This window comes from Mustela erminea, chromosome 12, assembly GCF_009829155.1.
Source record: "Mustela erminea isolate mMusErm1 chromosome 12, mMusErm1.Pri, whole genome shotgun sequence".
NCBI lineage: Eukaryota > Metazoa > Chordata > Mammalia > Carnivora > Mustelidae > Mustela > Mustela erminea.
The window spans coordinates 32,467,285-32,493,080 of NC_045625.1; the positions used below are offsets into that span (position 1 = coordinate 32,467,285).

Consider the following 25,796-nt stretch of genomic DNA (forward strand, 5'->3'; position numbering starts at 1 on the left):
GTCATTGCTCTCTGCTCTGTATCCCCACCAACACATTTGCTTCCCCCTTGCAGTAAATCATTCCATTATAGTAGTTCATTTTTTTACTCCCACCAGCCTTGGTGGTGTTTGGAGGTGAGAACTCTGACCAATCCCTCTTCGGGCCACCCATACTGAGCCCAGGACCGGGCTCTGAGTGGGGCTTAATAAGTTTGGATGGCTGGAGGGAAGGGAGAGAAGCAGAAGAGGGCCAGTCTGTGGTCCCCAAGTTTCAGAAGATGCATGCTATTTTGATCTTGCCATTATTTTGTCAGATATAGTCATGATTTGGAGTTTTCTTCCAAAATGGAATTGTTCTTAGCAAGAACCCTACCCAGCTGATCCATTTAGTTGAACATTTGGTGTGGATACAGGTAACGTGTTTCTGGGAAGCCATGTTCTCTGGCATGGAGCATAGCAATGGCCCAGAGTCCCTGTCCCCCAGGTCTGAGGTTCACATGGGACTGGCTGCTGGGCTGCCTGGCTTCTGATATTCTGATCCTGGCCTTAAGTGAGTCCACATCCCTGTTTTGGGAAAGAACAAGTCCCAGGGAGTTTGGGGGCCTGAAGGCGTGGAGAGCCAAGCAGACCTGGAGTTTCCATGTGAATATTGTGCCCCACCAAGGAGTGAACGGGGCTCTGTTGCTTGTGAGCCCTTCTGCTTTCTCGCATCGGCCTGCAGGCATTGCTTGGTGGCCTGAGGGGCTGGGCACAGGGGACCACATGAGGCTCTGTGTGTGCTTTAGCCTGAGGACTGCAAATGTGTTTCTTCTCTGGTGCTCTCCCAGCTCCGTCAGTAGCTGCTACCTGCTGCTATCTTCAGTATCCTGAGGCCTCCGCTAGGCTTAGTAGGAAGGAATATTGAGACGAATCAGTGAGGTCTGCCACAGGAGCTGGAGAGAAGAGCCACGCCAGTGTCCCACGGGCTGCCTTCACGACTGACCGAGCACAGGCTGCAGTGATTTGGGATTGAATTCCAATCTACTCTGCGGGGCTCAGTTTTCCCATCTCTGGAATGGATATGTATCAGTCAGGGTTCCAGCTCAGCTGCTGTGACAAAGAAGCCTCCAAGTACTACTTATTTCCTTCCTACCTTCTCATGGAAGAACCCAGAGCTTCACTGGCAGTTCTGAGCTGAGAGGACAGCCGCCGTCCTTCACACACCTTCTGCTCATGAGCCCAAGGGGGCTGCTCTGGCTCTTGCGGTTTCCCAGCCAGGAGGAAGGGCAGCACGGGTGGTGGTTTATAAAGGAAGGACCCAAAAGCTACCCACACAATCTCTGCTATCCCATGTAGGCAGAGCAGTCACTAGGCTACACCTCACTGCAGGCCTGGCTGGGAAATGGGGTCTTCAGCTGGGGAGCCCTGTGTCCAGGTAAAGTTCCGCTGAGCAGGAAAGGAGAAAATGAGCCGGCCCAGCGGCTGATGCTCGCCACTGCTCAGGGCCGTTAGGAGAACCAGGGATTGTAGCAAACGCCGAGTCCCCGGCACCTCCCAGGCCATCCTTGAGTTCACGAGCTGCTTCCCTTTCCTCCCCCAGGAGCTGGTGAGGATCTTGCACAAGGCACTAGAGGCTGCCCAGCAGGAGAAGAGGGCGTCCAGCGCGTACCTGGCTGCGGCCGAGGACAAGGACCGGCTGGAGCTGGTGCGGCACAAGGTGCGGCAGATCGCGGAGCTGGGCAGGCAGGTAGAGGCCCTGGAGCAGGAGCGGGAGAGCCTGGCACACACGGCCAGCCTGCAGGAGCAGCAGCTGCAGGAGCTGCAGCGGCATGTGCAGCTGCTCATAGAGAAGAACGAGGCCAAACAGCAGGTCATCTGCAAGCTCTCGGAGCAGGTCACCCGGGACTTCATGCAGCCCCCTTCCCAGACGCCTGTGCCCCCAGGGGCGGCCGACAGGGACTTCCTGAGCCAGCAGGAAAAGATGGAGCACCTGAAGGTAGGGGCCCCTCCCCGCAGGCCCTGGGCCCTTGGTGGGCGTAGGGTGGGGGGCCCACTGCTCTCAACCCTGAGGGTTTCCTAGGTAGAGCAGGGATAACCCTTGGTACTGGAAGGTTTGTGTCTGAAATACATACCAGTGAAAATATTCTACGCATTTTCTCACTGTCTTAACCAGAAGGTCCAGTGCAATTTGACATTTTAGTGATCTCCGGGGCTGGAAAGGGAGGGTATCCCTAGATGATCTCTAGAAGTGGAAGAGCACAAGGTGAGGCAGAACTCCTGAGTGCCAGGCCAGCTAAGTGTCACGCTGATGCCCTTGGGAGCCCCCAGGGCACCTGGTGGCCTCCCCCAGCATGCAGTCCAGGTGATCTGTGACCACCTGGGACTTGCCCAGAACCATGGCAGGAATCGTTGCTCCTCTGTGACACTGTCTGCTGCACGGCGCCACCATCGCGGCTGCTCTGCTCCCGGCACCTCATCTGCTGCCCCACCAGCCCTGAGAGGGTTGTGTGCTCCCCACTTGTGTGCTCCCCACTGTGGGCTGGAAGGCTGAGTGAGGCTGAGAAGGGGCCCGTGTGTGGAGGAGCTGGAGAACTGCAGCTCTCCGATGAGCGCCTGCTCTGCTGCCTTCCAGTTTCTTTGCGCCTTCCCGCTCGGACCACTGTCCCTGCCTCCCCCTGGCCCAGGCAGTGGCTCTCACTTGGGGAGGCTATGCCCTCCCACAGAGACCGATTACAGCGTGGGGAGCAGGAACTTAATTTTTAGGTGTGATGCCTGCCGTGGACATCAATGTCCTCTCTAAGACATGATGACAGGAGCTGCCGAGCCACCTGAAGGCCTGAGGCTGGGGATCAGCACTCAGAACCCCCAGTGTCCTTAAAGGCAGTTGTATAACAGGGCCAGTCCTGCCCAGATCCCCACCACGCACATGAATATGTATGTACCTATAACCCAGGGAGCTCCCTTGCCACAGGATCAAAGCATTGCTGCTGGAAGAGGGGAAGAAGGAAAAAAGAAAACTCCAGAAGCTTTTGAGGGACCAGTGAACAGTGTGATACAGTGTCCCCTGCCCGAGCTGTGAAGCCAGGGCCTAGGTTTGGATCCAGGCTCTGCTGTGTGACCTGGGCAGGGTCCCTCACCTCTCTTTAAAATGACCTCACTGTTCCTACTCATGGAGTTGAGACAGGGGGCGTGAAGGAAGATAACATGAAACCCAGATCCCTCCCATTTCCTTCAGCATGAAAAAACCACATAACCAATCTTTGAATCTTTTCCCTTTAAAATCAGATTCTTTTGACTTCAAAATGAAAACAAAATCCTTTCAAATGCAGATGGAGTGAGGCTATTAGAAAGCTCTCAGGACTGGAAAATTGCTTTCATTAGATTGCTTCCCTGCCCTCCTCTGCCCTGCTAAGAGTCTTCTGTCTGTGCCCATCCTGCTGGAATCCACAGGTGAAGACCCCGTAGAGCAGGTCCGGGGTCCGAGAAGTAGATGTGTTGGGTGCCCCCGAGAGCCGAGAGCCGACTAGAAGCAGGGGCTTGCTGTGGGAGCTGGAGTGTGCCCCTGGATTTGCATGTCAGGAATTCATCAGTGAGCCCAGATAGGAGGGAAATTCCTGTCAACCAAACTTGCCTTGCTACCATCCTCAGAGGCCCAGTGTTTATGCCAGAAAGGAATCTCATGTGCTAGAATTCCTCATTTGTTAGCCTTTATGTGTCTGATCTAGAAAAACAGAAAACTCCAAAAGCCATGGTCTTTCCATCTGGGGACAGAGCAATGTTCACATCTCCCCCTTGCCCTAGGACGGAGGGCATGCAGCTTGAAGGAGATGCCCCCTTGTTGAAGCTGCCAGTTTGAGAACAGAATTACTGACCTCTTGAATATCGGAATCTCTTGAAGACTCAGAGACCCAGTCTTCGACATTTTCTGGCAGGGACAGCTGAGCCCTAACGGGGTTCAGGGTCCCATAGCGCAAGCAGCAGGGTTGCAGCTAGACCCCAGGTCTCCCTGCACACCATCCACTGCCTTCCCCATTAGCACAGGGGTCAGTCCATGCGGCATTTCCCCCAAGAGAATTCCAAGGCTTGTGATCCTGTGAGGACAGACAGGCAGACTCTCTTCCTCCTGTCCCCTTCTCCAGTTGTGTTTTCCTCCTTTGCTTACCAATGACTGTCGTGTGCCTTTCTTTTCTCTGAGCTCTCTCTTTTTCCTCCCTACAGTTCTGAGCCATGGAGAGCACTGAAGGTAGGGCGATGAGCTGAAGGGGGAGGCGCCGCCCAGATGCCCCCCCAACCCCACGGCTGCTCCAAGGGGGCTCACACCCGCCCTCACCATCTGGGCTACAGGCAGCGTGCCCCTGGCAACATGTCCAAAGCCTTGGAAGTGCCAGGGAGCATCTCGGGGCCTGGGCTGAGGACAGAGGGACAGAAGCAGGAGGCAGAATGGAGCGGCAGACCCCGATGTGCTGTCACCAGCAGTTTTCCATTCCTCTGTAGACCTCCCGCCCTGGGCTTGGATCCTGCCTCTCTTGCGTTCTAAGCATGTGACTGAGGAGGACTTACCCTCTCTGTGCTTGTTTCCTCATCTGTAAAATGGGGACGATGGTACTTTAACACATAGCCCCCCATGGCGGAGATAAATTACACACAATAATGTGCGTGATGGAGACGGGTGTGACACACAGTAGCAGCTCCAGCAATGGGTGCTCCCTTCCTCCCTTGCCTGGAAGCGTGTTGTATTTCCTCAGATGTTTGGGATGAAGGCACAACAGCATCGTATCAAAAGCAATTAACAGTAATTAATGCGTAGGATGGTAGTATCCAGTCAGCGTTAAAATTTTCCAACTGATTTGTAAATGTTATTAATAGCTTTTGGGTTCTTTTATATAATCTTTTGGGTTCTTTTATATAATCTTTAAATAAAATAAATTCATAGAAAAAAGAGGGCACAACAGCAGCCATGGGAAGTCTGTCAGTGGGGGAGGGAGAAGTATAGCTCTCCAGGTGCCACGAGAGCGCAGAGAAGGAGGTGACTCTCATATTCACCACAGGCCAGTCACCATTCTCAGCCTTTTGCACATATTAACTAATCACACCCTGCCCACAGTACCTGAGGTGGACCTGTTATCCTTCCTGTTTTCCAGGAGAGAAGGCCCAGAAAGGGCAAGGAACTGCTGGGCTCCGCAGGGAAGGCAGGATTTCTGTCCAGGCCACAGGGCTCTGGGCCAGCTCCCTGACCGAAGGCAGCGCCTGCCTCTCTGTGGTGTTATTGTGCTCCAGGGTCAGAGGTCAGACGAGCCTATGTGAGGTCAGTCCGACTGCCAAGCACAACCCTTGAAGGATGGGACTAGACATCTGGCATCCAGGTGGATGCCAGCAGGCCCAGAGCTTGGGGAGGATCTAGGCTGTTTGTGCGGTGGTTGGACTTGGCTTCAGAAGCAGACACATCTGGGCTCAGTCACACCTGGTCTCATACAGCCGTATGACCTCAAACAATGCACTTGTCCTTTCAGAGCCTATGAGACCGCACCTGAGTGCCTTTCAGGGCTGCCGGGGAGGTTGAGTGGGGTGATGCGCCCAGCACGGGCTGGGGGCTCAGGGTGATGGTGTCGGGTGCCCACACAGCTGTGTTCCTAAACTTAGTGCCAGTCCCCAGACACCTAAATGGAAGACCGTCATGGACAGGGGAGGGGGCCGTCCTGGAAGAAGCTGATGTCCACAGGAGGTTGGTCCTCGTGCTGCAAACATGAGGACTCACACCAAGCCTGCCACCCCTCCACCTAAGGATAAGAAGAAGGGGGCCATAGAGAGGAAGCAGGCAGATGCTTGTGCAGAGAAGTGCTGGCACCCCCTGGCAGCATTTCTGAGAAAAGGGAGCCCAGAGTTTGGTCTAAGGTAGACACGGTGGGAGAAGAGGACGTCCAGGCTGGGGAGTTGGAGTTACCTGGGTTCAGGCTGGATGGTGAGAGCAGAGAACCAGCTCAGCCCGAGTACATGAAGCTTTGCAGCCCGGGCACAGTGAGGGACAAAGGCAGGGGTGGTTGGGGTGAGAGATGCCTTGGACAGCCCCAGTGGGGTGGTGAGAGGCCTTGTGATGAAGCCAGCCAGGGGCTTTTATTTCTAGCTGAGGAGCCTGGCAACATGTGGCCTTCCCACTGGGTCAACCATCCAGGCAGAAGGCAGCAGACCCCAGGTATGAATTGGAGCTTCTGGGCTGGGAAGGATCTTGGCTAGGATGCAGGCCCACCCAGGGAGGATCAAGATGGCCTGTGAGTAGGGCACCTGTGACCCATCCCTGATAATGAGATGCCACAGCCATCACAGGTGGGATGCTCCTACTTTCCAGATAAGTCAGGGCCTACCCACGGTCACGCCTGCAGTAGTGTCTCTCTCACGCACTTAGAGCCCAGTACATTTCTTGGGTGGGAGCTGAAGGGTTTGAGCTGCAGCTAGCGGATGTCTTGGAATTGCTGGGTATAGCTGTGAACATGCATTGTCCATTGCTTCTGTAATATCCATCCCAGAGGAACGAAGGTTAAGAGCCAGTGCTGTGGCTGCTCCTTTCCAAGGCTCAGGCTTCTGCTTGAGCCTCCCCAGTGCTTGGCCAGCCTCTCCTCAAATGCCCTGGCAGCAGGATCTCACTCCATCCACTGGACAGCTTGCAAAAGGAAAACTCTGGGCACAGAGATCTGCATCAGAGCATTATTCCTAATCAAAAGTCAACTGGAAACACTCAGGGCTCAAATAAAAAATAACAGGAGAAGGATTGTGACTGAGATATAGTAAATTCACCCAAGAAAATCATCATCAGACATTTAAAGTAATCATCGGGAAGCTTATGTAACATAGAGTACAGTTGATCCTTGAATAACGTGGGTTTGAATCGCATGGGTCCACTTACAGGCAGATTTTTTTTCCTGATAAATACGGTATAGTCATGTTAATGTATTTTCTCTTTATAATTTTCTTAGTACTCTCTTTTCTTTAGCTTACTTTATTGTAAGAATACAGTATATACTGCACATAGCATATGAAATGTGTGCTGATTGGCTCTTCGCATTCTCAGTAAGGCTTTGGTCAATTGTAGGTGATTAGCGTTTAAATTTGGGGGGGTAGTCAAAGTTATATACAGACTTTTGACTATGTGGCAGGAGTTGGGGGGGGTTCAGCACCTCTAACCCTGGTGTTGTTGAATGGTCAACTGTATTTACAGGGTGGCATTACTTAAAAAAAATTTTTCCACCCAAAATTGTTCAGTATGACTGCAAATATGTGACAACATATGTTTATTTTTAAAACAAACACTACTTGGATGTTTATTTGTTTTGGTCTCTATACTTAATGACACTTGTTACCTCAAGTCATCTCCCAGCCCCTCAGGGAGTAGTGTTTGCCCCTTTTACAGATGAGAAAACAGAGAGTCAGAGAAGCGTCCCAGTTCAGTGAAGCGTTCCAGGCAGGAGGTTAGAACCACAGCTTGAATGCCAGACTTGAGGCCCTCTCTACCATATCATGCTGGGATCAAGATTAGTGAAGGGGTCTGCCTATAACACTACTTCTTGCAGACTTTTTCTTCTGTTGTCATTATTAGACATTTCTAAAGGGAGAAAGTGTTGGCAGCTCATCTGAGGGTGAAGATGAGGGAGATGTTTGTGGTGCAACTCATCAAATGCTTTGGTCTCTTTTCCAGGATGACATGGAAGCTTATCGGACCCAGAACCGCTTCCTCAACTCCGAGATCCACCAGGTTACAAAGATCTGGAGACGGGTGGCTGAAAAGGAGAAGGCCCTCCTGATGAAGGTAAGAGCTGGATTCCATCTCCAAGCCCAGCCATCCTTCGGTCCCTCAGCTTCTCACCCCTATATGACTCTGTCCTTATCAACTGTGCTACCTCTGGACTGTGCCCCTTACGAGCTGTCTTTCCAGCCTCAGGCATCTGTGCTGTGCTGATTGCTGCTTCTGATCACAGAAATGCCGATGAAGAGGCAGGCAGCCATCAATGCACCTCCCCTCCTGGCCAGAGTAACTTCTGGAGGATTCAAAGGGTTGCCACTCTTCCCCTCCTCATTCATTTCTCTCTTTTCCCCCTGCCTTTTGGGAGCCAGTTATTAAAGACTAGATATTCCAAAACAACTGCATATATGAGGAAATTAGAAAGTGGCTTTGCACATCCAGGGAAGGGCTGAGAAAAGACTTGAGAACTTAAGTTTACACCTTAGGCTACTCTTAGCACAGAGATAGCCTATAACAATCAAAAAACAAAAACAATTTTTTCTCAGATTGGGAGAATCTGATTTCTAGTGTTCAGATGTCCAGTTTTCAACAACAAAAAAAATCTCAAGGCATACGAAGATACATGAAAGTATGGCCTATTTGAAGGAAAAACATAAGTCAATAGAAACTACCCCTGAAAAAGACCTGGTACTGGCTAATACCAGACAAAGACTTTGAAACAGTTGTCTTAAAGGTGCTCAAAGAACTAAAGGAAGATGTGGAGAGTCAAGAAAGAAATGTATGAACAAAATAGAAATACCAAAGAGTTAGAAAACCTACCTAGAATAAAAAAAAAAAAATTCTGGAGCTGAAAAGTACAGTAACTGAAATGAAAGATTCACTGGAGGGAGTCAAAGGTAGATTCCAGCAGACAGGAGGAATCAGTGGGCTTGAAGATAGGACAGTGGAAATTATTCAGTCTGAGAAACAGAAAGGAAAAGGATTGAAGAAAAGTAAACAGAGCCTAAGTGATTTGTGGACACCATTAAGCAGACCAACATACCCTTTATAGTATGGTTGTTGCAGAAGGAAAAGAGAGAGAGAAAGGGCAGAGAGAAATGAGAAGAAATAAAGGCTGAAAACATCCCAAATTTGATGAAGACATGAATACAAACAACCAAGAAGTTCAACAAACTTCAAGTAAGATAAACTTGAAGAAATCCACACTGAGACACATTATAATCAACCTTTTGAATGTCAAATACAAAGAGATTGCTTGAAAGCGGAAAGAGAAGCAACTCCTCACATACAAGGAATTTTCAAGATCATGAGTGGATTTCTCATCAGAAACTTTGGAGGCCAGAAGACAGTGGGCCAATATATTCAAAAAAACAAAAACAAACAAAAAAAGGTGAACCAAGAGTCCATATCTGGCAAAACTTTCTTCCAAAAATTAGAGAAATTAGACATTTTCAGTTGAGAAACTTTGTTCCCACTAGATCCGCCCCACAAGAAATACTTGGACAGTCCTGGAGAGTGACACTTGACAGTAACTCAGAGTATATGAAGAAACGAAAACCTCAGTAGAGGTAAATACATGGGCAGTTATAAAACCTAGTATTTTTTTTTTTAAGATTTTATTTATTTATTTATTTATTTGTCAGAAAAAGAGAGAGAGAATGCACAAGCAGGCAGAGTGGCAGGCAGAGGCAGCGAGAGAACCAGGCTCCCTGCCGAGCAAGGAGCCCAATGCAGGACTTGATCCCAGGACGCTGGGATCATGACCTGAGCTGAAGGCAGCAGCTTAACCAACTGAGCCACCCAGGCATCCCATAAACCTAGTATTATGATAAAAATGGTTTGTAATTCCACTTTTGTTTTCTATATAATTTAAGAGCATAATACATTTCTTGAATGATTAATCCAAAAGCTAGCATTACAACAACTTTGGTTTATAACTCCACATCTTGTTTTCTACCTAATTTCAGAAACCACTGCATTTAAAAGAATTATTACTTTATGTTTTGGGGCTTACAATGTGTGAAGATGTATTTTGTGATAACAACCAAAAGAGTAGGGGTGGAACTATAAAGGAACAAAGTTTCTGCAAGAAAAGTGGTACTGAAGTTCATGTGGTATAAATTCAAATTAGGATGTTATAACTTTAGAATTTTAAAGTAATCCCTGTGATAGCCACAAAGAAAATAGCTATAGAATGTACACAAAAGGAAATGAAATGGGAATTTAAACATTTCACTACAAAATATCAACACACAAAAAGGGCAGTAATGTGGGGCACCTGGGTGGCTCAGTGGGTTAAGCCTCTGCCTTCAGCTCAGGTCATGATCTCAGGGTCCTGGGATCGAGTCCCACATTGGGCTCTCTGCTTGGCAGGGAGCCTCCTTCCTCCTCTCTCTCTCTCTCTCTCTCTCTCTCTGCTTGCCTCTCTGCCCACTTGTGATCTCTCTTTGTCAAATAAATAAAATCTTTAAAAAACAAAAAAGGCAGTAATGTTGGAAATGATGGACAAAAAATGCTATAAGTCATAGAAACCAAATAGCACAAGGACAGAAGTCTCTTCTTATCAAATAATTACTTTAGATGTAAATGGATTAAACTCTCCAAGTAAAAGACAGAGATTGACAGAATGGATAAAAACGCATGATCCAACAACATGCTGTATACAAGAGACTCACTGTAGATCCCAAGACACAAATGGATTGAAAGTGAAAGGGTAGAAAAAAATATTACACTCAACCGTAACCAAAAGAGAGCAGGGTGGCTATATCAGATAAAAGAGACTTTAAATTTTTTTAAAGTTACAAAGGACCACAAAAGACATTATATGTTAATAAAAGGTTCAATACAGTGAAAAGATACAAGTCATATACAACTGATGACAGACCAGCAAAATACGTGAAGTGAAAACAGACAGAACTGAAGGGAGAAGTAGATAATTCTACGATAATAGTTGGACACTTTAGTACCCCCACTCTCAGTAATGGTTAAAACAACCAGACAGAAAATAAGTAAGGAACTAGAGGCCTTGAACAACACAGTCAACCAGCTGGATCCAACAGGCATAGCACAGAACACTCTACCCAGTGACAATAGCACACATATTCTCCTCAAGTGTGTATGGGACATTTTCCAGGACAAGCCATATGTTGGGCCACAAATTCTGTCTCAGTAGATTTAAAAAGATAGATACTATGCTAAGTATCTTCTCCAACTGCCACAGGATGAAGTTAGAAATCAATAACAGAAGCAAAACTGGAAAATTCACAAACTTGCGGAAGTTGAGCAACACACTTTTCAACGATGAGTCAAAGAGGAAATTACAAGAGAAATGAGAAAATACTTAAAAGCCAAAGAAAAAGAAAACATAACACACCAAAACTTAGGGGATGCAGCAAAAGCAGTGAGATGGCTTGAAGCTGGGGCTCAGCCAATGTTTGGAGACGGTAACCCTGGGCAGGAGTGCAGCAGAATGGCAGCCATGGCCCAGAGGCAGTCATGGCCCGGAGGTTCGCCCTCTGCCACCGCAGGACGAGACAGGAGCTAGGCTGTGTCTCAGCGATGCACTGAGGCCAACTTTTCCAGTCCGGCTTACACAGAAGGAAAGTGGGCCCAGGAAAATGACCCGGCTTGCTCAGCACACCCAGCTTATGGAAAGAGAAGTACAAAAGTTCAAAACAGGGGCAGGGAGTACACAGGAAGGCCACTGGTGGGAGAGAGGTGGTGTGTTGGAGGAATGGAGAGAGCTGAGACTGCAGAAGCAGAAGGGGCAGGGCAGTGGCCAGAGCCTCATGGCCCTCTCCTAGACACTGCTCAGTAGTAGCACTACAGAGAGCTGCTCTAGGCCAGGTGCCCTGGGAGAGGTTTACACACAGCTGCTTGCTAATCCTCACCAGAGTCCTGGGGCAGGCTCTATTATTTCCGTGGTTTAGATGAAGAAGCTGAGGTACAGAGAGGTTAAGCAACTTGCCATAGGTCCCCCAGCCAGCAGTGGCTGAAGCAGGATAGGACTTGCAGTCCCCAGCAAGAACCCACACTGCCCCAGCCCACCTCTCCCCTCTTTCTTTGGAATCCACCTGCAGCCCTGGGCCTGGCTGTCCGGCCTGGAGCTGCTTGTGCCTTGCTATAAACCCTTGGGTTTGGGGCCCACCTCCCTTCTCTTAGGCGATGGGCTTGGGGTGGGAATGGGGTGGGAGATGCCGCTGGAGAATGGTTTTGCTGCCTGTGGCTGCTCAGGCCTCATGGGGGGCGGGGGAATGCCAAGCAGATGGCCTGACAGCCACTCCCTGCCCTCCACAGTGTGCCTACCTTCAAGCCAAGAACTGCCAGGTGGAGAGCAAGTACCTGGCCGGGCTGCAGAGGCTGCAGGAGGCTGCGGAGGGCGAGTGCGCCGAGCTGCTCAGGCAGCTCATCCAGGAGGCGCTGCAGTGCGAAGCCAGGGAGGCCTTGGCCGAAGGCGTGGAGCTGAGCCCCGTCAGGTGAGCCCGGCAGCCAGCGAGGGCGGCTCTTGGTCTATGTGACCTGAGGGGACCCGGCCGCCCTGGTGCTGGCTCCTGCTGATCACATACAAGCCCTGCACTCCCCTTACTTTCTCGTATCTTCAGATAAACAGGCTCTTGGCATGAGCCCCATATTACAGTTGGGGTGATGCAGGCTCAGAGGAGGCTGCCCCTTGCCCAAGGCCACACAGCTTGTTCGTGCGGCTGACCTGGGTCTACCCCTGAGAGCACCATTTTTTCTGCTTCCCCAGGCTGCCTCCCTGAGGTGCTTGTCAGAGAGGGGAGGAGGGGAGACAAGCCCGCTGCCTTCCCTGAGCCAGGTCCTTGCTGAGCATGTGAGCAGGGGCAGTTAAATATAACAGAAGGGGCTGTGGGTGGGATCCAAGGGTCCCCCGAGGCTGGGTGGCCCAGGGGAAGAAGCCCAGGCTTTGGAGCCAGACCAGGTTCTCTCATTATGTGATCTTGGACAAGTCACTTTACCTTTCTGGGCCACATATTCAGCCTCCATCAGATGTGGGCTAAGATCCCCGCTTTGTGGGATCGGATTTGATGAGACAGCACATGCAGAGCACACAGTGAGGGCAAAGAACTGTGGACTCAGCGAAAGGCCATCTGGAATGGACCCCCAGTTCTCCCATCTTGCTTGTCACTGCTGCTGCCTATTCCCCATCCATCTTACTCTCTGTGCATGTGGGATTCTGTATTGGCGGTGCCAGACTCCTTGAGCCCAAGGCCTCATGGAGTAATAAGAGGGTCCTTTATATTTGCACAGATGCACTTACTATGCTCTTACTGTGCACCAGGCACTGTCTAGGCCCCGAGCATTTTACAACAGAAGATATCAATGGGTCTTCATGAGGCAGAGCAGGAATTCTTCTACCCATTGTAAAGATGAGCAAACTGAAGCTCAGAACTGAAGTGACCCACCCAAAGCTGCATGGCTAAGCCACAGTGAAACCCAGGCAGGAAGCTTGCCTGGGGTCCCCCCTTGACCCCCCCTTGTCCTGCCCCTTGTCAAGGAAAGGGCTCTGCAAGGTGCTGCTAACATAGGCTTTTGCTGGCAGTGAGTATGATGAGTATGGCTTCCTGACGGTGCCCAACTACGAGATGGAAGACCTGAAGCTGCTGGCCAAGATCCAGGCACTGGAGGTGCACTCCCACTACCTGCTGACCCATGAGGCTGTGGAGCGGCCGCTGCGGGAACGCTGGGCTGCCCTGGGTGATCTTGCGCCCTCGGCCGAGCTCAAGCAGCTGTTGCGGGCAGGTGTGCCCCGAGAGCACCGGCCCCGTGTCTGGAAGTGGCTGATCCATCTCCGTGTCCGGCATCTGCAGAGCCCTGGCCGTTACCAGGCGCTGCTGAGCCAGGGCCAGGTCCGAAAGCACCCTGCCGCCCGCCAGATTGAGCTGGACCTGAACCGGACCTTCCCCAACAACAAGCACTTCACCTGTCCCACCTCCAGTTTCCCCGACAAGCTACGCCGGGTGCTGCTAGCCTTCTCCTGGCAGAACCCCACCATCGGCTACTGCCAGGGCCTAAACAGGTGAGCATTAAAGCCCTAGGGAGGGCACAAGGTTCTTTACAGCACCCTTCTGTCTCTTTGAAGCCTCCCAAGAACCTGGAGAGGTGAGTCCAAGAGGCTTTATTCCTCCTGGAATTCCTGGATTCCTGGATTCCTGGATTCCTCCTTGAATCCTCCTTGATTCCCCCATACAGATGGGGACAACATGGACATGTTCAAGATGGAGGGGCTCCTCATGCTTTGTTCTCTCCTTTGGCTTGTGTTCAGGGTGGTACCATCCTGACAGCCTACAGACAGCCTTGTGAACAGTTCCCTGGAATTCTGTAGTGCACAGCTCAGTTCGCATAGTGCAGAACTGACTGGGTCAAGGATCATTTACTTTAAACAAAACCCATTCAAGGGAGCCCAAGAAAAAGAGAATTGGTAAATGTCACAGCAGAAGTTCATAAAAGCCAGGAAAAGAAAATAGAGGACAGCAGGGCACCTGGGCTCAGTCATTAAGCGTCTGCCCTCAGCTCAGGTCATGATCCCAGAGTCCTGGGATGGAGCCCCATGTCACACTCCCTGCTCGGTGGGGTCCTGCTTCTCCCATTCCCACTCCCCCTGCTTGTGTTCCCTCTCTCACTGTCAAATAAATAAAATCTTAAAAAAAAAAAGAAAAGAAAAGAAAGACAGTAGAGGACAAGACGAGATGGTCATTAGAAACTGAGGCATCTCCTCTGTCCTGCAGGCCACAGCACTACACAACCCCAGGGGTGCTGTGGGGACAAGTCCCCCAGGCTGTGCAGCACCACAGTCCTGCTCTGCAGCCCTGCATGGGGCCGCTTCATCTCTGGCCTCACTCGCTCTACATGTTTGCTTCCTTTTCTCAGCAGACCAGCTTCTGTCTGCCATTCTTTGGACCTTTAGGGCCCCTCGAGGCTGTCAGAATGGAGACCTCAGCCCCAGAGTCTGGAGCCTTTTCAGCAAATCTTCCCACTGGTCAATACTGTCATGTTCCGGGCTGAAATTCCCAAAGGAAGGAATGTGATTGACCCAGCCTGGATTCATTTCTGCTTCTGGTCCAACAGTAGGATGGAAGGGTTTGGGAGTGGAGGTGGGGTGGGGTCACCTGCTAGGGCTGCCCCCTCCAGTACTTCAGGACTCTCATGGATGCCCCCCAGCTGTCTCGATAGGGATTACATAATTTCAGATATTCTCTAAAGCAAGTTTTGACTCATTCAATTTAAACACGCATATATTCAAGTGAAATTTACATAAGACATTCTGCCCCCACCCCCAGAGGCGGTGTGTGACATTTATTTAACACAGAATAAACATTCAGAGAGTCCCTGCTCCAATCTGAATGATTCCTAAGGGTAGAGATTTTCGAGCCTAATTTCCAGCATAAATTGGGTGAAATTGAGCATATATACATGTTTAGTTACTAGAAATTCAGAGTTAAGGCACAGCACAGCTAATCTAAGCTGGAGGGGCAGAGGGAGATCCTGTAGCGAGAAGGGTCTTGAGATAAACCTCCCAGAAGGAAAGAAGCTTCTCCCTGTGTGGAAAAAGACAGCATGAAGGCTATGGAGGGGCATGTAGGAAAAACAGATTGGGGGAGGGGGGTGTGACACCCAGGATTATTTCTTTAACTCTTTCTCTGAATGCTTTTTTTTTTTTTTTTTTAAGATTTTATTTATTTATTTGACAGAGAGAGATTACAAGTAGGCAGAGAGGCAGGCAGAGAGAGAGGAGGAAGCAGGCTCCCCGCTGAGCAGAGAGTCCGATGCGGGACTCGATCCCAGGACCCTGAGATCATGACCTGAGCCGAAGGCAGCGGCTTAACCCACTGAGCCACCCAGGCACCCTCTGAATGCTTTTTTTAACTGATAATTGATGTTTAGGCAAATACTCATATTATTGCTTAAAATCGAAAGTTACTTAAAATGGGAGGAGTCCCTTCACCCATGGAGAGTGGGGCCCTTTAAACCCCACCCTGTAGACAGGCCCCTTTCACTGGTCTGAGAGCCGCCATCTAGTGGCAGCCGGTAGAACAGCGTGTGTGGTGTCCCATAAGACCCTGCAACAAATCAGCCTCTTTTCTTTTCTTTTCTTTTTTTTAAAGACATTATTTATTTATTTGTCAGAGAGAGAGAGAAAGCACAAGCAGGCAGAGTGGCAGGCAGAGGCAGAGAGAGAAGCAGGCTCCCCGCTGAGCAAGGAACCCGATGTGGGACTCAATCCCAGTGCGCTGGGATCATGAACTGAGCCAAAGTCAGCCGCTTAACCTACTGAGCCACCCAGGTGTCCCCAGGCTGTTTAGTTCTATTTTATTTTATTTTGTCTTTCAAATCATCCTGTTTATAGGGTGACAGATATCATAGTAATGATACAGTGCTAATTTAGGGCAAAAACTTTAAAGCCAATTCTCTTTAAAATATAAATGGAGTGCATTAGAAATAGCTGTTTCTTTCCCACATCACCACATTACCTCCTTTGCAGACTGACTTGAGCCTGGATGCCTTAGGTTGGAGTCTGGCTGCAGCCCTGAGCAGTTGGTAGGCCCTGGTTGATACCAGCAGCCTCTCTCTCTCTACTGACCTTTCAATGTGTGCAGAAGTCTGTGCTGGTGTCTCCCTCCAGCTCCTGGACTGAGCATGTCCTGAGGCTCCAGTGGGATGGGCTGGGGTGGGGAAAATACCAGGCTGGACTTGGGGAGCCCTGGGTTCTGTCTCCACTCTGCTCAACTGACCCTGTGACCCTGAGCCAGTGACTTCTGCTGTCCAGGACTCGGTCTTCCTATCTGAAATAAGTTTATCTAGACCAGGGATGACCAGCAGGAAGCACCTGCCTGGAGCCCTGTCTTGTGAGTTTCTGAGGCAGCCTCCAGAGTCTGGGGGAAAGAGCACAATGATTAGTTAAGTCTGCCCTGCACAGACAAGAGAGAGTGGTGGCCTGTGTTTCACACATTTGCTATCCCGGAACTAAATGACCTCAGAAGACCCCCTTCCCCAACTTGGAGAGGGGAGAGCTCCCTGTTGCCCAAAAAACCTGTGACTCTTCCTTTCCTCCACTCAGCTCAGACTCAGGAGGGTTTGTACAGATATTTTAGCCAGAGTAGAAAGAAATTCCTTCCCAATCTACTGGGGAGAGAAAAGGGGTTTCTTTTTCCTTTGGAGAATTGACCCTGTTTCTTTAAACAGTGTGAAACTCAGAACTGAGACTGGAGATCATGAATCCAGTCTACTAAGAGTCCAGAGAAGGAAAACTAGCTGGACAATGAAATGTGTTCTTTAAGCCCAGCAAGAGTGTAAGGCTTCACACTACTATAAGGTGGCATCTCCCTAAGGGTGTTCAGTGGGTGCACTGTACAAAAGGGGCTCCCTAGCTCCACTGGACAGCCTTGGGTTAGAGTCACATAGGGTTTGTCACTGCAGAATTTCTCAGAGGCTTTTAGGAAGATGTTGTATATCATCAGCCTCTAAAAGGGGGCTAGAGTATGTAGCATTTCCCAAACATTTTTTCAATTTGGGACCTTGTGTTCACCTAGCATCTTGAGAGACCACTGCATCTTGGGAAATGTATTTCTGGATTGACTGTGGGTGAGACCTGCCAGGAAAGATGGGAGAAGTAGAGAAAACAATACTTCCTCTAGGCCGACATCCCTGCTCAGCCCTGTGGTTTTTTTTACTTTCTTACCATGATCTCAATAGAGCCTTGTGATAAATTTGGGGGGCGTTCAGAAAGCAAAGGAGATCAAGAATTCTGTGTATTGAACATCTGCTATATGCCAGATATTTAGCAAGGCACTGTAAGTCTGCCTTCTCGCTCCAAATGCCACATAGCCCTGGGAGGTAGCGATTGTTAATCCCACTTCACAGGTGATGAAAATAAGGCTCAGAGAGGTTAACACACTTGTCAAGGTCTCAAAGCCTGTGGCTATTAAATGAGGACAGCTCACATTCATAAAGTACTCATTAGTGACGGTTCTTAAGCGGGGCATTTATCTCATGCTAACTTCATTCATCCTCATAACAGTCCCGTGATTATTATGAGGAGGTTGAGCCTCAGAGAAGTTTAGGAACTTGCCCAGGATCACCCAGCCAGAAGCAGCAGAGCCAGAATTCATACCTAGGCAATGGGACTCCAGAACCCTTTCTTAGGGACTCCGATCCCCCCATTGCTCCGGAAATCCCCTCTGTAGTCCTCCCCCAAAGCACAGTCATCTCACCCCCGGTGCCAGAACAATAGCCTGGTTAGGGAGTAGGGTTGGACCAGAGGTCTATCTCTGCCACCCTCTGCCTAGCTGCAGCTTCCACACATTACCCCAGGCCTCCTTTCCTCCCATTTCAGACTGGCGGCCATCGCTTTGCTCGTCCTGGAGGAGGAGGAGAGTGCCTTCTGGTGTCTGGTGGCCATTGTGGAGACCATCATGCCGCCTGATTACTACAGCAAGACACTGACGTCATCCCAGGTGAGCAGGGCAGGGATGGCCAGGACTTAGAGGCCACGCGGGTTGGTGCCCCTGGAGTAGTTCCTTCAAGCCAGTGAATCTCAGAAGAGGCGGGAAGCTCGTAGGCCTCCATTTCTCCCTCTGTTCAAGGGGCCAGTAACCTCTCCCCCAGACCCGTGGGCAGTTCGGGTGAGCTGATGGGCTTTAGACTTGTAGGGGCCCTGCCCACGGCATAGATTGTTGTTATTCCAGTGGTGATACTAGGTTGTGGGAAATGGTTTGGGGGAGTTGTGTTTTTGTTTTGTTCTTTTTAGAAATGGTTTCTTGGCGGGGAGAGGAGAAGACAATCTAGAATCTCTTGCTTTTTGCCAGTAAAGAATTTCAAAACCGAGGTCAGGTGGGTGGAAGTGGGGCTCAGGGTGGGAGGTGGGGACGAGTCTCTGCACACGCTCGTCACGCCTCCCGAGAAGCACAGCTGCCTTCATCCGCGCTGCCCTCTCACTCTGAGCCCCAGCCAGCCCGAGAGTCAGGTGCAGCTAGATCCAGAGCCCACCCCTCCCCTGCCAGCTGCATGGCCTTGTGGCCTCCCACCTCTGAACCCACAGTCTGTCTGCTTTGGGGTGGGAGTACTTCTTCTTGGGCTTGTTGACAGGTGTAAATGTGAAGCCATTTCTGATCTCCCATGTCCTCTCTCACTTCACCCCTCACCCAGGCCCTGGTGCTCCCACACTGTCTGCTTTATGCAGACGCGCCATGCAGAGGGGACTTTCTCACTTCCCACCCTGAACCTACCAAGTCACTTTCTGCCCACCCACCCTGTTCCTCTCCTGTTATGATCGCCCAACACTGATTGCCCCTGTGGGACACCCACCTGGGCAGGAAGGTCAGCGGACACGTGGGTGACCAATGTGAAGGAGGAAGGTCAGGGCCGGAGATCGAGACTGAGGAGTTGCCAGGGAATAGGTGATGAAACAGAAAAGGAGGCCCAACCTCATGGTGGCTCAAGGGGTGGTCCATTCCCCTGAGAATGACGAAGCTGAAGTCCCCTTCAAGCACACTGCTCTGCCGTCACTCACATACTGCTTTCAGCCCCCTGCTCAGGGTCACAGGACAACTGTACCACCTCTGCCACTGTGGCCGTGGTTCAGGCTAGAAGAAGCAGAGGGTGCAAGGCGGGCGCAGGCTCCACTTCCCATAGCTCTCCCGCCTGTCAGGTGCTGCTTACACCTTATTGGTCAGAACTATGTCACATGGTACCTCTCCCTGCAAGGCAGGCTGGGAAATGTTCCATATTTTATGGTCATGCTTTAATGTCTCCAAAATTGAAGTGTGTTGTATAACCAGTGTGGTGGTGTGGGGTTGTTGGAGAGTTTTTTTCTCATTTTTTTGTGTAGAAAACTTTGAATGTACAAAAAAATAGAGAAAATCATATATGAACCTCCATGAATCTATCACCCAGTTTGAATAATTATCAACCCAGGCACCCAACTCCTGTTCCATCTCTACTCCCACCCACTCCTCCTGCTTTGGTGATCTTGAAATAAATCCCAGACATCACATCAGTAAATCTGTGACTCCTTCGGCAGGTTCTGTGACATCTTAGGGTCAGTGAATCACCCTCGGTCTTGAGCTGGGTGCAGTGCGCAGCTTTTATGTCAGACCCAAAATGGAGGGACAGAAGGAGCCATGGTGTCAGCCGATACAAGTCTGAACTCCTGCTTGGCTTCGGGTTCAGGAGGGTAAATGGGCCAAAACACCACTAAGAACTTAGCCCACAGAGACCTCTGGCCCAGAGCCCAATGCTCCAGCCCAGAAGACTGCCAGCCTGTGCTGGAAGCAGCAGGGTGCTGTGTCGCTGTGCCTGTCTCCTGGCCATGGGAGGCCCCAGCTCCTCCAGGCACTCTGTGCTGCCTGGGGTCGGGGGTGGTGGGGTCCGGGGTGGTGGTGGGAGTTGGGGGACATAACTCCAGGACTGAGTGGGAAGGGCAGGCAGGGAGGGAGGCAGCCCCTTCTCTAGGGTGGCCCCCGACAAGCCCTCTCTCTCTGGCTTCCAGGTGGACCAGCGGGTGCTCCAAGACCTCCTCTTGGAGAAGCTGCCCAGGCTGATGGCTCACCTGGGGCAGCACCGTGTGGATCTCTCCTTCCTCACCTTCAACTGGTTCCTCGTGGTCTTTGCAGACAGTCTCATCAGCAACATCCTTCTCCGGGTCTGGGACGCCTTCTTATATGAGGGCACCAAGGTGAGGCCCTGCTGGGGGTGAGCAGTCCTGAGCAAAGCCCTGCAGCCCTCTGGGTCTCCCTTCTGCCCCAGAGAATGGGAAGACAGTCCCCCCCTGGCAGGGCTGTTGAGGGCCTCTCCTGAGAGCATGGCTTTGTAAACTAAAGTGCTTTGCACACGAAGGAGAAGGGGTGGTTCTGCCTCTGAAGATGTGTCTTAAAGTTGGGGGGATTTCCTTTCCCTAGGGAAGAGGCATGGCCATGATCCAGGAGGCCCATTCCTGTTCTCTCTGCTGCCTATCCAGTCACCCGGGCCCCTCCTTCTCTTCCTCCTGTTTGGACTGAGCCCCCTATTGGGAGTCTGACATGTGGGTAGGGTCCCAGCTTTGCCTCTTACTTTTCTAGGAGACCCTGGACAGGCCTCCCTGTGACCACCCCAGTTTCCCCATGGTGGTTGATAACGTACCACAGTGTACAGAGCACCTTCAGATCTGTTACTCTGTTTGACTCCTGCTTTACTCTATTTGACTGCATGTAAAGAGAGTATTTCCCCCATTAGGTCCATTAGGGTAGCACCTCAACCAAGGCCCTGCGACAAGGCAGGACAGAGCCAGGACTCAGTCCCCATGCCCAGGTTCCACACTACGCTGTCTGCCCCTGCCCCTCAGCCATCCCGCACCCAAGCTTTCAACCTCTGGGTACAGGGGCCCCACCCCTCGTGCCCCACCTGAGCCCCCACTTTGCCCCCCAGGTGATATTCCGCTATGCCTTGGCCATTTTCAAGTACAATGAGGAGGAGATCCTGAGACTGCAAGATGCCCTGGAGATCTACCAGTACCTGCGCTTCTTCACCAAGACCATTTGCAACAGCCAGTGAGAGCCCACTTCCACCCCCGCCCTGCCTACCCAGCACTCCCACCACCCTCATGCACCCCAGGACCCATAGCCGAGGGTAGGCAGGTGTTCGCTGAATGGAGATTTGTTAGTGATACTGATTCTCCGTTACAGCTTAGAAGCCTTTAGGGACATCCCCCTGCCCTGTGGTCTGTCCACCCCTTACCGTGGCATTCAAGCCTCTAGGCAGTTTCATTTCTTTCCCACCTTTCCCTGCCAAACAATTATTTGAGTTCCTGGCTCGACACTAGCCTCTGGGACTTTGGCCTTGCACTTTCTTCTACTTAGAATGTCTCCCTGTCACCTCCACCGCTGCCATCTTTGCCAGGCCAACCCCTACTCGTTCTTTAAAACTCCGCTCACATGTCACCTCTTCCAAGAAGCCTTCCCTGATAAACCTTTTCTTACTGAGTTAGAACTCCCATAGCCCTAAGCTTCTTCCTGCCTCAGTACACATCACTTTGGGTGGGAGTTGTCTTCTTATTCACTGTTTCCTTCCTGGAAGGTGAGCCTCAGCCACATGGACAGAACGAATGGCAGGGTGCCCGGGGAAGGCCCAGTGAATGCAGACCCAGCGGGGCCCTGGCTTTGGACTAACTGTGCTCTCCCCCCAGGAAGCTGATGCATATCGCCTTCAACGACATGAACCCTTTCCCTATGAAGCAGCTGCGGCAGCTGCGGACGGCCCACCGGGAGCGGCTGGAGGCTGAGCTGCACGAGCTGGAACAGCTGAAGGCCGAGTACTTGGAGACTCGGAACTCCCAAGGCCCAGCAGTGCCAGAGGGTTGCACCAGTGAGGACGAGGGGGATGGGGAGGCCTGACTTGGCCACCTGCCCTTTCCAAAGCCCTTTCTCCCCTTTGGCTGTCAGGCCTCAAGGAGGATGGCCATGGAACAGGGATCTGGCCCATGAGCCCCAGCACCATGTGACACTGGGCGAGTCCCTTCCCCTCTCTCGGCCTCAGTCTCCCCATCAGAACAATGTCTGCTGTGAAGCCATTGGTTGGGACTCATGAGCACATACCCAGGGATGCTACCCCTTTCTCTCTTCTTCCACAGAGCACTTTAGCACATAGACAAGCAAGAATTCTGTCTTATAGGGTAACCTGAACATTCTCTAAGTTTTATCTATATAAAACAATGCAAATGTTGGAAATAGTTGACAAGCTTTGGAATTTGAATGATTCCTAGTCACCAGCTCCTCCTGGGTAGGCCCAGGGCCCCATGGTGTCCCATCACTAGGGCCTTCCCAGCCTGGGACATCCCTGAGTTCTGTTTCTGTGGGTGCCCCTGCAGGGCCCGCCCCCTCCTGGTTTCCTGAGGAGCAAGGGTCCTGTGCATTTCAGGGGTGTCCTCCTGGGCCATGGCACCTCTCCAGTGCTGGTTCTGCTTGTGTCCCAGGCCCAGCTCCCATCCACTGAAGCCCGTTTCCTGAGCCTTGCACCTATGCACTCCTTTCCATTCATAGCCTGTTTTGGAAAGAGGGGTTCTGAGGGAAAAACCCCTGCCCACACCAAGAGGAACTTGGTGTGGGGGTTGGGTAGAGAGCCCTGGGTCAGGTGCCAGATGCCTGATCTCCCTCTGCCAGCTTCATGGGCCCAGGCAAGAAGAGTCGCCTCCTCTCTGAAAAGTGAGTGGCTGGAGGGTGAGGGAAACGTGGTGAGAGGGACAGAGCTACAGCCTGTCGCCAAGTGTGGACCGGCTCTTTTGGCACCTACTGTGTGCAGGAACTCGGTTTCAGTGGTTCTGGGCTCTTCTGTACCCTTCCTCAGCAGTCAGAGGCCTCCCCGTTCCCCTCAAGGCCGGGGTCAAGGCTGCACAAGTGATTTTGGCTGCTCATTTCTCAGCGAACCCTTGGCTGAGGGTTGTCTTGTCTTCGGCAGGAAGGACTAGGGCTGGGGGATTCTGGCATGGGAACTTCCAGTTCTGATCTGAGGTTCCTGTCCAGGGCTGGGAAGGAGACCACACCTATTACTTGGGACTTTGAGGTGTTGGCGCACCAGACACCCAGTTCCCGGACACCGTGCCCCCACAGAGCTCTGGGGAAGAGACGTTCAGAGTTCTTTCCTCCCACATGATAGAGGCTGCTGGCTGGGCCCAGGGCCCCGGCTTTGCCATGAGCACCCCACCTAGGATCTTAACAGCCTTCCTCATTTTTCCTAAACATTTACATCTACTGAGATCCTTTCACCGCCAAATGGCATCTGTGAAGTGTGAAGGCAGCCTGCGGGAGTCCTAGCTGCATCCCTAACAGGCCGGGTGCTGTACCCCTAAGGGCATCGCTGAGGAGACAAGGCCAGCCTTCCGGAGCTCCCAGGAGGGCTAAAGAACACAACGCTGGTGCCTGGCGCCGAGTAAAGCACCACCACTAGCAGGCTGAAACGTCAGCCAGTCAGCTTTGAAAAGACCCAAGGCTCCAGGAAAGATGACCTTCAGGTTCTTCAGGTCCAGCCTTGAAATTCAAATTCCCTCCTCAACAAAAAATAACCCCAGATCAGACACGGCCTGTCAGATAAATGACACCCCCTCTCCCCTTCCTAGCTCTCCCCTGCTTCCTCTCCGTGTCCTGCCTCTTTCCTCTCCTTCCCTCTCCTTCCCTCATCTCTCCCCTTCTTCTCCTGCCCATTCACACCACCCTTCCTTTCTCCCTCTAACCCCTTCATCTCCCCTCCCCACCCCCAGGAGGAGAAGCAGCTCAGCCAACAGCTCGGGGCCTCCACCTTGCCCCTCCCAGACTAGGGGAAGGGGTGGTGTTTTGCTGCTGACCCAGTCCTCAGCCCCCAGTAACCTCTGGTTTGTACCTGGCCCAACGACAGAATCAGCGAAGTGGCTCTTAAAGAACGCTGGTGCCGTGTGCCGCACAGCCTGTGGGGGTGGGGGCATTCTGATACACCGGGGGGGGGGGGGGGGGGCGGGTTGGAGACCACAGGACTGGCCCTGGTCCGGCTTCCTCCAGCTGTGAAGTGAGATGCTTGGAGCTGGAGCCGGGAATCAGAACTGCCTGTCCTAGAGCACTGCTCACTCCAGGCTGCGCTCAGTTTAGAAACAAGACAGTGAAGCCTCAGGGAGGTTCACCAACTTGCCCAAAGTCACACAGCCCGCCACTGAGTGGTTAAGCCATGCTCAAGCCCTAGAGGTGCTAACTGTTAGACCACGGAGGGTTCATTTCAGCTCACCTCAGCTTCCTCTGGAGCCTAAAACACCAAAGGATGGGGGGGGGGGGAGAACAGACCTGGCCTCTAGCTTCCTGAGGGGTGTAGGGCCCCATGGGAGAGCTTCAGGCAAAGGAAAATGGAAGAAGCATCCACCTGACAGGGAGGCTGTAACAGCGACTGGTGGGGGTGGAGGCTGTCCCAGCTCAAGAAGGTCTGTGGCTCCTGCTGCCTTCCCTTCCTCCCCCTTCTTCCCCAAGCGTGCTTGGGGCCCACCCGTGGTGTCAGATTCCTGGCCCTGCACCACAGCTGTTGCCCCCCATCCCCAGGGGCTGCGGCCTTCTAGAGCTAGGGATCTGATTCCTCACAGCCCCACCCTCCTATCCCAGGGGATGGGACCTCTCAGCTCACAGCATCTTTCTCAGCCCCTAGGCCCCCAGCAAGCTGCCATCCATGCCGCACTGGATAGGGGAGGGGACAGGAGTTGCCCAGGGAACCTCCCTGGGGCAATGTCCCCCAAAAGGACTCCTCAAAGGAGGAGGAAGGGCTTGAAGGGCACTTTGGAAGACGCCCCCACCTCCGCGTCAAAGTGGGAGGTGCACACTGACTTCTATAGAATGCCTGTACTCCACTAACATCCCCCGCACTCAGAACCTCACCCCCCAGGCATTGCTGTGCCCTCATTTTTCGTTCAGTCTCCCAGGACACAGGCCAGTGGTGCCCAGAAAGCTCCATGTCGGGCAGGTAGGTGAAGAATTTGCCACCCTTCCTCACACACATTCTCGTCGTGCACATGGCATTGATCCACACGTGGCAGATTAGACAAAACTGGCCATGTTGACGCATAGGGAAGGAAGGGGGTGTCTGTCCCATTCAACCAAGACCCAACAGAAGATACTGGCAGATGGGCCCAGCTTTGAGGCCAAACCTATTGTGTGATTTTCTAACTAGGGGCTCCTGGGCAGGTCATCCCTGCTCTGGCCTCAGAATGTGCAATTCATAAGCTTGAGGGGGGCAGGTAGCCCTCCTCAAAAGGACCAGGGGGGAGAAGAGGCAGGAGAACAAAGACACCCGCCCCCCCCCACACACACACAGGTGTACAGGCATGCACACATGCAGCATCCCCAGAAAGGGTCCTGGATTGTCTACTGCGGAGGCCTCCAATGGCCTCCCAATAGTCCATATGCCTGTGGACCCCAAAGGTCCCTGCCAAACTGCCCTTTCCCCAACACAGTCCCAGCCATCCACCACCATGGCGCAGGGGGACAAGATGCAGCTGTAATGCTGGGAGGGCACGCTCACTGGGCACGGAGGTAGGCTTCCTGGGAAGGTGGCGAACCTGGACGGAAGGATGCCTTGGTTCAGACAGATGGGAGATGCTGTAGGAAGAGAC

At 51.8% G+C, this 25,796-nt stretch overlaps 1 protein-coding gene across 6 annotated transcripts in view; it reads left to right on the forward strand.

Annotated features, from left to right (window-relative positions):
- The window catches only part of TBC1D2 (TBC1 domain family member 2), a 53,207-nt gene extending 29,457 nt beyond the window's left edge, over positions 1–23,750 (forward strand). For 4 of the 6 annotated variants that reach the window (XM_032307234.1, XM_032307231.1, XM_032307236.1 and 1 more), the window contains 8 exons: positions 1,559–1,954; positions 7,646–7,756; positions 11,987–12,165; positions 13,251–13,727; positions 18,042–18,162; positions 20,196–20,381; positions 21,110–21,231; positions 21,867–23,750. In XM_032307234.1, the coding sequence (XP_032163125.1) occupies positions 1,559–1,954; positions 7,646–7,756; positions 11,987–12,165; positions 13,251–13,727; positions 18,042–18,162; positions 20,196–20,381; positions 21,110–21,231; positions 21,867–22,074 (1,800 nt within the window). In that variant the 3' untranslated portion in view covers positions 22,075–23,750. Of the gene's footprint in view, positions 1–1,558; positions 1,955–7,645; positions 7,757–11,986; positions 12,166–13,250; positions 13,728–18,041; positions 18,163–19,621; positions 19,746–20,195; positions 20,382–21,109; positions 21,232–21,866 lie in introns of those variants that run through there. The other 2 variants (XM_032307235.1, XM_032307233.1) reach the window with 2 other exon arrangements.
- The last annotated feature ends 2,046 nt before the right edge of the window (positions 23,751–25,796 follow it).